The 14420-nt window shown below is 37.7% G+C and overlaps 1 protein-coding gene across 6 annotated transcripts in view; it reads left to right on the top strand.

Moving 5' to 3' along the window:
- The window catches only part of LOC131060721 (uncharacterized), a 96179-nt gene that overhangs the window by 62867 nt on the left and 18892 nt on the right, over positions 1–14420 (top strand). For 3 of the 6 annotated variants that reach the window (XM_057994097.2, XM_057994060.2, XM_057994069.2), the window contains one exon: positions 5954–6001. The exons of 2 other annotated variants lie outside the window; for them this stretch is intronic. In XM_057994097.2, coding sequence (XP_057850080.1) covers positions 5954–6001 — 48 coding nt within the window. Of the gene's footprint in view, positions 1–5953; positions 6040–14420 lie in introns of all 6 variants that reach the window. One more of the 6 variants, XM_057994079.2, reaches the window with a different exon arrangement.

Below are 14420 nucleotides of genomic sequence, written 5' to 3'. Positions count from 1 at the left end.
CCAGGCTTGGACCAGGACCCGAAGAGAACCAGGACCCGATTCTGAGGCAGCCTAGGAGAATCCGGTAACTTAGGTTAAACTCTATTTTATTTTCTCTCTATATTTCTATGCTATGAGAATGCCCTCAAGTTTTTTAGAAAAATAGTTTTTCTCTTTTTCTACAATTTTTTATGTTTTTTCTTAAATCCAATTTCTTTCCCAATTTTTTCAAAAAATCTTGTACTTTTGGTTTGCCGATCTTTTCCCCAAATGATTTTTGCTGCTATGGTTTAAACTACCTTGCTGGGCATAGGAATAAGGTGCTCTGCATTATGAAATGTAACTGTCCATTTAAAGTCTCCTTAAAGGACTTCGAAACCACTTTACTTCTTTCATTTATGTCTCTTTCACATTGAGCTCTTGGTGAATAGTCTTGATAGTTGATATGCCTTAGAATCCTGAAGATATGCCTGTTAATGACACTTTCTGCCTTATCTTTATTTGACTGAAATGCATTCAATATGCTGTTCTTATCTTTTTTTTTGATGTTCTGCCTGGTGTTGTTTCTGTAAGATATTACTATGCGTGCACAGTTCCCATGAGTGCCTTCGTATGCATGTTTCCTTATATAAGTCTTTCATGGCTTGAAGAAAACAAAGAATGGATGGCTTTAAACTGTAATCTCTGGTTATTTCATGGACAGTCCATACCCACCGACAATGCTATTGAATCCTCAACTCACTGTCATACAGACTTGAATCGTATACCAACTTCTGCATCAAACAGCCTAATGGACGACGATGCAGGGAGCACTTTTCACCCAAGTCTGAATCACCAGTTTTGCCTTTATTATTGTTACCTGTAGATTGTCTTTATGAGTCCTTACGCTGTCTAGACAGTCCTTAGACTCTTAGGGTATTGCCATGGTTAATAAGCCTGCTCACTGAGATTGTCCTCTTGTCATCAAACATGGAGTCTAAACATTCAGGTTTCATGTGTCTGTAGATTATCCTAGCTTACTAATCACCTGTCAACTGTCATCTGAACTGTTACTCGTGAACTATTCACTTGTTTTTATGAACAATCCTTTGCTTGGTACTGTAGACAAAGAAGTTTGTTAGCAAGCAATCTCTGTTGATAGTCCTTGCATGATGACTGTTCCATTTAGTTTGTAGGCCTTTATGATCACTGGCTTGTACAGAGTTTATGATTTTACATGGTTGAAGAGACTTAGAATATCCTGCATACAAATAATGGCATATATTCTTGTATCCTCTGTAGTTACCTTCAATGTTTAGTCCAAGTCCTCTTATATTTTCATGCACTGGCTCACACTGTCAGACGTGATTTAAAGAGACTTTGCTGCCTATTTAAAGTGCTATTTTCACTGTTCATTCATAAAGCACTGATCACTGCCATCTACATCCATAGATTGTTGACAAGTTATGACTGTCATCTAGGTTTGATGGGTGTTGGAGTTAGGCATAGAATAACTTCCTGTTAAAAGAAAATACCAAGTTTTGATTTCCTTCTAGGGTTTGAGGAGTTTCGAACTTTGATGAGACAGGTACATCTTCTCGATGATTGACTGGGTTATCGACAAGTCTTATGACTAGCTTGCATTCATTCTTAAACATGTGATAATATGACTCTGGTTAATCCTCCAAAAGAAGACTGTGCTGGTTTCATATCTTTATCAGAGGTCTGTCAATGATATATTACCTTTCAGATCTTACAACCATATCTCGTTGTCTACTTATCACAGAATTTAATAGATTACTGCTTTTTAACTGTCACCTGTAGATTGTCTCTTCACTGCCCTGTTATGCATAGCACTTGATAAAGGCCTTTTAAGGACTTCTTAGGGATTCTTGGACTGCTAGGGTTTAAGAATGTCTTAACAATATTTGAGAAAAAACTCCTACACTCTTTTGGACAATGTTTGACAGTCCACAGGTGAATACATCCCATGAGAGATGCTTAGTCTTTTCCTATGCTGCTCAGGGATTTATTTAAATTCCAACATTTTAAACAACTCTACATCATCAAAACTTCATTCAAACCCCTTGAATATCTCTGTAGTATTCTAAAGCTCCAGCAATACATAGCATACCTGTCAAAATATGAGAAGCAACCATGCTGAACCTGCACTATGAGTAAGGCATGCACAATTCCCTGAAATTCCTCCATCTTCCTTCAACATGCCATGCACCTTTTTACTGCTTCTGCAATATACCCTACACAGGGCAGCAAGATGTAGTTTCCATGCCAAGAATGAAGGATGAGTTTTTCAATGCCAAACAAACCCTAAATCTAAAAAAAAAAGGTTTTAATTTTTTCCCTCTAAAACTGGCGTGGGACTTGATGAATAGTGAAGGTACCTTTTTAGGTGCCCAAGACTTTTGAAAGTCATTTGACACAACTAGGCAACGTTATTTTACTTTTCCAATGCCAAAGACCTTCATATTACTTAATCAAACAATAGTATTTGAGTCAAAGGACCAAATATAATCAACTGTACCTATGCAAATGGCATTATGAGTTCGTGGAGATGCTGACATGTGACATGCATTCCCTTTCTTTAGTTACATTGATTCATATGGGTGACTTTTGAAATTTATATATGTTGGGCAGTTAATTGTCCAATTTTGGGATTAATGACTTGCCCCTTGCCCCTTGCCCCTCTATTAGGAGGTGAATATATTAATTATAGGAATGAAATATAAGTAGTGGCTTCTTTCCTAAGGTGTGTTGTATGGTGCTGCTCTACCTCAAGGGTAATTATTTTACTCTTAAGTAAATTGGATACTTGGTCATCTTTGCCCACAAACATATTTTGTGTTGTGTGATATCTATTTTATTTCTGCAGAATAGTTTTGTTGTTGTATGTATGGAGTTTCCAAGGTACACCACAAAAATTGAACTGTTAAACAGAAATATCCATACTAGCCTCCAAATTTTCAAAAGTTGAACTTTCTCACCATATACATGTGCTTTCTCCAAGTACTTTGATTAAACGTGTAACCACTTTGTCAAAACAATTTTGATGAAATTATACAATACTGAAGCTTCCTTGGTTTCAAACAGATTATTTGTATTTATTTCCTTCTCTTCTTATAAACAATTTCTTGTTGTATTTGTTGATAGATAATTGCTTCTCCTTCATCATCTTGTTGCTTTTTCTGGTTGCAAACAGATTACTTGTACCTATTTCCTTCTCTTCTGATAAATAATTTCTTGTTTTGTTCTTTGATAGCTAATTGCTTCTCCTTCATCATCTTGTTACTTTTTCTGGTTGCAAACAGACTGCTTGTACCTATTTCCTTCTTGTCTGATAAACAATTTCTTGTTTTGTTCCTTGAAAGATGATTGCTTCTCCATCATCTTGTTGCTTTTTCTTCCTCGTCCACTTATTTTGATTTCTTTTCTGACTTTTCAAGAATGTTGGTTCATCACTTACTAGCCATAATGATTCTATGCCAATTGGTCAAACTTGCGAAATTAAGGAGAACCGATCTCGAAAAGAAATTACTTTTGAAATTATGCTTTTCTTTTTTTCTAGAAAATGCACCTACATAAGTTCCCTTTTCCTCCAAAAATTCTGGATATAACTACTTTGTAGGCTAGTAGGTACGAAAATTCCTTCACAATGTTAAACACAACACTCGGTTTCACTTATTTGTATTGCAAGTTACAGTTTTTCCTCCTTTTAGTCTCTGTTATAACAGACAAAACACAGTTCTGCAGGTTTGGAAGGCCAACTTTTGGAGGTCATAAAACTTTTAATATGACTTGGATTCTTAACTGTGATCACTTTCTGGAAATCTCACAAAATCCTATTTCTATTGGCATCAGATAATTTGCAGTTTGTAATCATTGCTAAAAAAATAATGGTCTGCAAGTTAGGTGTTTTTTCTAAAGGTTTCCAGTAAAATAAATTCATTTTTGTAAAGAAGTTCTCTGACTTTGGCCTAATCACTGTTCTGACATTGTTTGGTAATATGCAAACATAAGATTGTAGAAAGTATTGAGAAATATAACAAAAAAAAAATAGAACACACATTGTAAGAGCTGTGACAATTATCAATGCATCTTAGATTCTTAATATTCAAGATACTTGAGATTATAAAATGCCCTTTTAGGTGATCACTCCAAATATACTTGCTAGGAGAATCCAAATATAATTCAATAACTTTTCGGGATCCCTTACAACAATAGATGCCTTGTTTATAGTTTGTCCCATAATAATCCTATGGTTTGGTTAAATTCTCTACCAATCTCATACATGTTAGGCCGACTTATGCCAAATAATACTTACTCCACCAGTACATTAGAGACATTACTAATGATATCCATAGAGCCCATCATATCTGAAGATGAGATATGTGTGTTACAAGTTGGCTACTCAATAAAAAATTTACATGATGATAACAAGTATCATTTTCCTAGGTACATTAAACATTATATGATATATTGTAACATATTCTAGTTGAATCTTATGAAATATTTATGCCTTTGTAATAGTTTGCTTGATTTTTATGATGCGTCCTTAAGACTCTAAATGCATGTTTTAGAATAGTGCATGCGTGCATTGTTGGGAATGCCATCCTATATTATGGTATCACTATACTATCCCTACGACACCACCATAGTATACCAAACTATTTTTTTATACATCCCATTCCAGTACTGTCATAGTTGATGGCAGAACTATTAGCACAGGAGAGCAACTCCAATCAGACAAATATTTGTCAACTTATAGCATAGAAGGACCCCATAGTTGGATCTGATGCATTAAAAAACCAAGGGAATGTCTTCTGATTTTTCCGCAACAACAAAGAGATGCCAGCATTTAATGTTATTCTCCCTGGGGCATCATGGAGATGATTTACATTTGGAAACAGCTATACAGGTCTGTTCTAAAATCGCCATAGAAATTAACTATTCAGAACTTTTTGTCCATCAAACAAACATAGAACATGATAAAAGGGGCATTCGGTCAGGCAGAAAAGTGCACCTGAATGTAGGTGCCACGCTTTTGATGGCAGAACTATTTATGATGTAGAAAAATGTCTGTAACTCTTGTTGGGCTAAATTCCACCATAATATGATAATATTTTTGATATAATCGTGGCTTGTGGGCTTATCATGCATTTGTGGGTTCTATGTGAGCGAAGGCAGATGGGAGATATATTAGATGTGCACACTTGTATCTAATACCCATCTGCACTGGGACAAAGCTTTCCTTTTATAATTGGGGCATGTGTAGTTGAGCAGGTTTGAGCATTTATTATGGGCAGTCATGGATGGAGGATCCAATTAAGAATTATCCACCATGCAGCCTAATCCAAAACACTCACAGTTTCACACAACAGATTTTAAATGTAAAGCAATATGTAGAATAATAACTTTATTGATTCACAGTCTGAAACACATCCATAGTTTTTGCCACGAGGGATTACAATCAGAAATAGACTTTAGTCCTGAATTACAAACAAAAAAAGTACAAACAAGTGCAGGGCTTCCCAAAACAGTATCCAATTAGTTGATCTTCAATCTAACGCTCTTCTTCTGTGAACTTTCATATATGGACGTATACTTTTGTGAGATGTATGCCCACCTTTGTGAGTTGTATGTACTTTTATATTTGGAACATTGGTTGGTGAATGCTTTACTTTCAGGCTTTAGCATCTTTTTGAGGTATTCTAATATTATAGGAAGAGTTGGAGAGGAGGCCAGAACCACCCCAATAGAACCAAATTTTATTTGTGCAAGTTAGGGTTTGGAGGTTTCACTGTAGCAAATTAGCTCATGCATTGTAGTTTTGACAACATTAAAACTAATTATATATATCATCTTTCTACCTATAAGCACATGCCACAGCTTCATATTTCATGTTTGTGTGAATGAATAATTGACTATTAGTTTGAAAATGTGAGAAACTGTACTTATGAATCCTTTGGCACTGGTGCAGGAACTCAAAACAGAAGACATTATGATGCGCTTGAAGGCTACTGAAACTGTATGGCTAGATAAACAATTCTTGACACTTGTATTTGGGTAGATTTATTCCTTTCTTATGTGATCTATGCAACATAAATGTCATCAATGAAGAAAATACGTGGGCTTGTGCCTAAGAGATCTTCTTGCCACATAGGCAAGGAGAGAAAGCATCTCTTCTTTTGTAGCCATTTGTAAAGAGTGGACTTCCTTTTTAAAACCTACAAATAAATTGCATCAAGTCTCTTAGCTTGCCAGAATTTTTTTCCCCATGACCTTTGATAATCCAAGTGCTTTTGAATATAACGGATTTGTAGAGGTCTTGCAAAGGGTCTACTAATTTTTGGATCTACTGCAAAAGGTTACACTTGTTTTGCAGTGCTAAAGGTTAAAGTATCACAGTTTTCTCTTGCTGACATGTGATAAGGCAGTGTTGGCAAGGTTTTTGTTAGAATATTAGTGTTGCATTGTGTGAATTTATCCCGCATGCAGTCACGTGATGTTGTAATGGGAAAATATTCTTGTATTTATTGTGGATTCATCCCACATGGACTGTGCCTCATAGGTCACTGGTTTAGTGATTGTTTCTAAAGAAGTCAGTTGTATAATGTAAAAATACTGTGAACACTGAGAATTTAGACAGTGAATAAATGAAGTAAACATTTTCGAACGTACTAGTTTTACTTCATGTGTCTGTTTTTTCTCTCCTTTCCTTCAATTATGCATATCCTATTTTAAGTGTTATTCCTATCATGGTATCAGATTTTTAGGTTGAAGAGTGAAAGCAGAGTTTATGTTCTATGTTAATTTTTAGCATGGTGATATTGCAAGGGTTGGTTCATCAGAAATTTTGCATATTTTTGAGTTGTTTGGCATTGGTCTTGGTTGATGTTTTCATCCGAGATTCTCTTTCTGTGCAAGTTCCTGAGTTTGGTTGGATCTGGTTTGCAGATATTTGGATCTGGTTTTGTTCAGTGGGTTTAGAGTTTTTGTTCAAATCTATATGAGGTTTTTATTTTTTTTATTTTGTTTCCTCCTGTTGTGACCTTTTCACACATCGCCCCATTGCTAACGGGGACCCCCTCTTTTCCAGCTTCTTGCGTTGTTAGGTTAGGGTTTTGGCTGCTTAGTGGACAATTTTGCGTTTCCCGTGCCCGAGTCTCAGAGCTTTGATCATGCCTAGTGTCGTCTAGGGTTTTGAAGTGTTAGGATCAAGTTGCAAAAGATGATATTTTAATGATCCTAAGTTTTGCTAAGTGTTAGACCTATTGAACGTTAACGTGTTTTTAAACACGCGCATCAATGATTTTAAAGTGCCAAGGTATTCACAGACCTTTTGGAGTTGTTTTCTCGCTCCTAAGGTAATATTTAAGTTGGTTTCGCACTTTATTCCAACATTTTCCTAGCGTTTCGCTCATATTTTTGGAAAATTAGTCTAAGTCCAGTTAAATTTAAAGTCGTTGAGTGATTTTGAGTGGTTAAAATGATAAAATCCTAAGGGAAATTCATATTCCAAGGGTTAAAGGGTCAAAATCCATGCTAGAGGTGATTTTCCCCTCACATTCCAGACTACCCAACCCATTCCCCCGCTCAAAATCCATACTACACATGGGTTTCCCCTGGAATCCATATTGGCCACTAATTTCCCCCACTGTTTATCCACACCTGGGTCGAATTTCCCCTGGAGATGCTAAAATTTGGCTAAGTGTCAGGATTTATCCAGACTGCCATCGAATTTCCCCTGGGAGTGCGAACTGGAGTGCGGACTGGAGTGCAAGGATAATTCCATGCCTGGGTCGATTTTCCCCTGAGCATTTTTGTAAGGATTTTGAGTCCGGATTTTCATCCAGACTGAGGTCGAATTTCCACCAGGGAGGTATTTTTTCCAAATCAAGTGAGTTTTGAGTGTGGATTTTTGTCCAGACACCCATCGAATTTCCCCTGGGGGGTGATTTTTGCAAAATGAGTGCATTTTTGTCTGGATTTTTGTCCAAATTCATATTGATTTTCCCCTGGGATGGCTTTTATGTGCATTTTGATGAAATTGAGTATGGATTTTTGTCCAAGCATGGGTCAAATTTCCCCTATGGGGCAAATTTTGACACTTAAGTGATTTTTTAAAAGGGATTTTTTAATCCCAACCTATAGCGATTCTCCCCTGGAGGCTTTATTTTGGATTTAAATTGGAATATTTTAATAAATAAGCCCCATTTTGATTGCTTTTAAATAATTATTAAATGATTATTTAAAATTTAAAAGCAAATTTAATAACTTGCAATAATTATTAAATGTTTAAACCTTCTAGAAGCAAGTTAGGGTTTCACCAAGCAAGTATTTATACAAGTGTTTTTTATCCCACATTGCTTGTGTGGTAAAAGCTGGAGGTGAAAGCAAGTATATGAGAGGAACTTTAGCATTATTTTATTATTATTTCTGCCAGGTGTCTCCATGAGAGTGATTTTCTCCAAGTTGGGCGAATTTTTTAGCAAGGCGTTTTTGTGAAGTGTGGGATTGAGGATTTATTTTTCTCCATTTTTTCCAGCTTGCTGATTTATTTCCTCCTTGGCTGCCATTAAAGACTAGTTTCAGATTTTCGATTTTTGCTAAGTTTGGCGATTTTTCCAAATTTAGCAATTTTTGGTAAAAATTGGCAAATTCATGATTGGAGACTTGGGCGATTTTTCCTCCACCATTTTTGCTGCTGTTCAGACCTTGATTGCTGCAGATTGCTGCCATTAACAACAATTTTCAGAATTTTGAAAATTTCGATTTTTTGCTAAGGAAGGCGATTTTTTGTGTTTGGCGTATTCAACCCCAACTTGGGCGATTTTTCCAGATTGTTGCCATCCTCCATTGCTGCAGATCTAAGCTACCATTGGCAACAATTTTTCAGAATTCCATTTTTGGCGCTAGACTTGGGAAAATTTCGATTTTGCTTGGGAGGTGTTTTGGTGCCATATTTTGATGATTTTCATGCATGTTTGGTGGCTACCATCATTTCCAGCCTGCTGATTCGCTTCAAATCTGAGGTTTGCTTCAGATCTTGACCTCCATTAATGGCTGCCATTAATTTTCAGACTTAAGTTTTTATTGCTCAGCTAATTCCAACTTAAACATTTAGCATTTGGAGGTGTTTTATGGAGTTTTCTGTGCACTTTTTAGACCATTTTATCGCTGTTGCAGGTCTGAAACTCCATTGTTAGGCGGTTGTCCTCAGAAATTTTCATTTCCAGCCACCTAACCAATTTTGGCGAATTTGCTTGGGCTGTTTCTTTAGCAATTTTTCATCATTTTCAGGGATTTAAACCACTTTGCAAGGTGCTGGTAAGTCTGAAGTGTTCGATTTTCAGACTTGTCCTCAGAAAACTAAATTTTACCAGCCATACTTACATTCCAGAAAATGATTGTTTTCATCAATAAAACTGATTTTTATTGATTTTATGCACATTTTGAAGATTACATGTTTTGAAAGTCTGAATTTTCAGGTTGTCTTCAGAATTTTGACCTCCATTGTTGACTGCGGAAGGTGTCTTTAGACATTCATGGTGTGAAAACACAACCTTTCACACTTTTCCTTAGTCACCACTTATCTGGTATACTCCTTTGCATTCTTTGCTTGCATATTTTCTAAGGAGGTATAAATGAATTTTATGGAAGGCTTCCATGCCTTAGTGTTGTCACACGTTGAACGTAATTGCTAAAATTTACCAAGTGTATGGATCATTTTCCTGACTCCATGCTCTAAACTAGCTACATCTCTAGAAAGTCAGGAATTTTATTACAAGTATTTATTTTTATCCTAGGACTAACTTCCAGCTTCGTACAGGTGCGATGTCAAAGTCAGGATACAAGGAAAGGAAAGAGCTGCTGAAGACTGGATTTTATCCAGAGTTTAAGATTTCATCCAGATGGAAGGAGATCACTGATACAAACATGCATTTCCTAGACTTCGACCAAATGCAGCGTCGGATGTTCGGATCCAGAGATCAGGTTCCTTCTCCAGCATATGCGAATATTATGAAGAGTGGCATTTTCCATGCCGCATGGTTTCAACAATCCATACAGTGCAGTGAGTTGATCCTGGAGTGTGCACGATGTTACGATCCGCTCACAAGAATGATCAAGAGTCCCAAGAGTGTTGTCATCGCCTACCTTGCTGAGGTATTCGGAATTCCACGCAGTACAGACATGAAGGATGTGACCAAGGAAGATTATGCAGACAGATACACAAAGAAGATGGGTGTATGCAAGAGTTTAATTAATAAAGAGTGGATGATTGAACTTAGGAATCATCATTCCAAGGCTCCCAAGACACTTATGTGCGTAGATTTTAAGGAGGAATATAGTGATTTGATATTCCTACTCAATAGAGTGATGGGAATGCCGCAGGGAGCAATATTTCATGGATGGATGTTCTACTTCATCCAGGATTGTCTTAGAGGAACGCTAGTGAATTGGTCCAAGATCATAAGTGACAACCTGGATTTCCAGTTGAGGAATGTACAGCGGTCCAAGTCATTTGCCATGACTTCTTACCTGGTGTACCTGCTTGCACGATTTGTTTCATACAGAGGACTAATATGCAAAGGTGAAGTCGGGAATGGGCAAGGACAGTTTAAGAGTTATGAATGCTACCCCCAATTGAGTATGCACAGAATTGAAGATTATAAGAGAGTGAATGATGCATTCACTATGTACATCACGCGGATGCTGCAGGGCGGAATCCACAGAAGATTGTCCAAGGAGGCAACAGAGTTAATAGAGAAATACGGATCGTGGTATATACAGTTCCCTACTTTCACCTACCTCAAGATTCATGGGTTTCAATCTGAACCCTACAGACTTCCTAGGTATCCGACTGACAGAATGATATTGTTGGAAGTGGTAAGACAGCTTCTAGAGTTCGATGTTATCCAGAGAGAGAAGCACAGGACAGGAATGACATTCCCTATTTCAGTTGGGAAGACGTCAGAGGTCTGCCAATCTGCCATAGCTGCCAGCACTGCAGGTGAGGAGATTGCATTCTACAGATTTGCAACGTACAAAAAAAGAGAAAGATTCGATCCAGACAAGAAGGTCGGAAGGATCAGAGGAGAGAAGTTCACTCATAAGGTTGACATAGAAGATTATTGGGCTAACTTAATGGACAAACAAGCAGTGAAGAGAAGAATGTGGTCCAGAATGTCAGTGGATTTCATGAGGAAGTGTGGACTTTTCCTCATTCTTGATCAGGTATTAGATGATAGAGATCATACACACCCACATTATGAGAATGAAATGAAGAAGGCAATCCTATTGCCAAATTGGTCAGAGTCAGAAGAGATTGACCTAAATGTATTGATGAGAGAGGTTTTGAATTTCTCCCGCACATGGGTAGATATGTAGATGAACAGATTAATTGACATGGGTGTTCCCTTTACTTATGAAAGGATGAAGCTGGAAGAGTCTACTTCCGAGGATGATCAGAGGACTGTCAGTGATGTTAGGATTCATGCAGACGAAGAGAGTCAAGCTCCCAAGAGAAGGAAGAACATGCCAGGAGAAGTCAAGGCTAGAGGGAAGAAGATTGAGGATGTGAAGAAGAAACAAAAGACTATCATTCCTCCACTTATCCTTCCTTCACCCCCTCCTAGTGTCTCATCAATCGAAGTGATTGAAGTAACAGAACAAAATAAGGAGACTCAGCAGTGTTCCAACACAGTGATATTACTAGAGAATACTCAAGAATTTCATGCCATAGTGACATCTGCACCTCCTGATGAGAATGATGACCAGCCGGGATCCCCTACCATCCTTTTGGAAGTTAGTTTGGGAAAAGATGTATATGATTGGACCAGGAATAATCCTGATGATAATGATGAAGTTATCTCGGCACTGAAGGACCTTGATTGAGAAATATGTCTCGATGATGGTATGGAGATGACCGCTATTCCTGAATGGTTGAAGAAGAGTATGGAAAAAAGTAAACAAATGATAGAGGTACAGCCTATTGATGATATTGATGACTACCTAGCTAGGAGTGCTAAGAAGAAGGAGCCCAAGAGAGCGGAGATTTTGTCGCACATTGCTAGAGATGAGACAGGAATGCGGATTGCGCAGATTGCTGTTCCTAGAGCCGGCGTGACAACAGACACTGCTACTCCCATGGATTTCCAGATCACTTCAGTCGCCCTTGGTCGTCCATCTGCAGGGCAGGAATTCCAGGAGATTGGTGATAACCTCCAAGCAATCAATGCAAAGTTAGACACAGCGATTGCGGAGAATGAAAGGTACAAAGAAGAAAATATTAGACTCAGAGAGTATATTGCAGGGACAAGGCGTGAGAATCCCACCCTTATTTCCCCTATTGCAGTCGATCATGGAATACATTCACACTGCGAGGTAGCGAGAGGTACACACTCAAAGGTGGAAAAGTGGACTGAAAGCACAAGGAAGCAGGCAGATGATTTCCTTGCTCAATTTGTCCAAGCATATGATAAAACAACAACGCTTGTATTCAGAATCCAGTATTTGGAGGGAGTTTGGGAGGAATTCTGGCCTATCCAAGAGAAGACTATTCCACGCCTCCTGGCATTAAAGAAGGTTCCTAATTCCACCTTGGTCAATGAGAAAATTGTGCACAGTGGAGACATATATAATTTCCATGGCTGGTATTGTGCACTAGCCTTGAAGAAATCAGCTTATGAGAACGCCCAATCGAGTTGTATGGAGATGGAAGGATTAATTCAGGACATTCAGATGAAAATCCTTGCCTCGATTGAGGAATTATTGGGTGTTGATGTTAGTGATGCTAGTGGTTTACACTTAGCCGAATTAAGAGACAAGATGAAATTCATGTATTTTTGTCAGTTGGACTCTTTGAAGAAGATTCAAATAGATGACTTGGTCTCTTTGTTGATTCATGTTCATAATTCGCAGAAGCTCATGCCAGAATGGGATAACACTTTGAATGCTTGCTCGGATTCATTGGATGTGATTGATTTACAACAGGATACCTTGCCTAGCATTTCCATGGAGGAGTTAGATTCAGTATTGGCTAGATTCTTGGAGTATGCTAGGGGAGAGAGAGATGCAAGAAGGAATCTTTTAGAAGATTCCCTATATGATGATTAGGTATCTTTCTATTGGGCCATATGTTGGTGGCACCATTTTTAATGTAACCCTAATTAGGGCAATTCTAGGGTTTTGTTGGCATGATCTCGACCGTTGATCTTAGATCAATCTGGGCCATCCATTTTGTAAGAGACTCTATATATGCCCCATTGTCTCGCATTTGTAAGAGAGAGTTTTTGTAGAATTGTTGGTATATGCTACAGCTATTTGAATCCTAATCATTGTTCAATTGTTGGTGATTTTGCTCTTCAAGTGTTGTATTTGCATTCATGGTTCTCAATTCCTCCAAGTTAGATTAGAATTTATTATCATGTATGTTAGATTGAGTGGAAGATTTGTTGAATTCATTTGTGTGGAATCTTTAATCCATACCACTAGCCTCTTGCCGCTGGTAAGTGCACCTTGTGTGGTCAACTGGAGTTTGAGTAAGCATAACTTAAACTATTATGCGTCCGTTGACAAGCATCAACTTGGATGGTGTCTACGTTTGATGGTAATAGTCTGAAAGTCATTAAGTATACCTTAGGTGATTGCACTAAGCTTGTGTCAATACCTGATTGTGAGACCTTGCCTGGTTTGATTCCATTAGATCCATTCATCATTTCCTACATTCCTAGTTTTAGAATAGATTTCCTGAACCCTATTCTTTTTCCCCCTTTTTTTAGTAAGAAGTAAATCCAGAGCCTTATTGATAAATCTTAAGTTGTCAGCACACCTATTCCGCATCATTCATGATAATCCAAACATTTGCGTAAGTCCCCAAAGTGAAACACAGCAATTCACATCAACCACTGAACTTATCCACTCGTCAAGACCTGACATGTAGAAACCTTGGAATCATTTTAGTTGATCTCATTCTTAGCATCTGAGGTGATTTTGTTCAAGAGAGAGTAAATTACCTTGGTATTTTATTCTGAAATGTTTTGTGCATAAAAAACACATCAACACCTACCTTTGGTTCTCGTGGCACTTCAAAGGTCACAATTAGAGTTCATTTATGTTGGGCAGCAATCTGTCATCAGTCGAGTATTTTGGCAGTGTTTGTTTGAATTAGCAGATTTATTTGTGCAAATGATATTCAAGTTGCTCCTGTGTATTACCGGACAGAAAATTATGCATTGAAGTTATAGTGTTGAATTTTTTATTGTTGAAGGGTTGCATTTGCAGGCTTGAAAGTTGCATACATGGGTGTGTAAGGTTTTGTTTTTGAATGCCACAGAGAGTGTGCACCGCAGGCAGATAAGGGGTTGCATGGAGTATGTTCAGGCTGCAATTCCTTTCTTGTGGCACTACAAGCAGGAGCAGGGTAGTGTGTAGGATTTAGTTGA

The sequence above is a fragment of the Cryptomeria japonica genome, chromosome 5, assembly GCF_030272615.1.
Source record: "Cryptomeria japonica chromosome 5, Sugi_1.0, whole genome shotgun sequence".
Taxonomy (NCBI): Eukaryota; Viridiplantae; Streptophyta; class Pinopsida; order Cupressales; family Cupressaceae; genus Cryptomeria; species Cryptomeria japonica.
The sequence above is the reverse complement of the archived record's forward strand: the minus strand, read 5'-3'. Positions and strand labels throughout refer to the sequence as shown.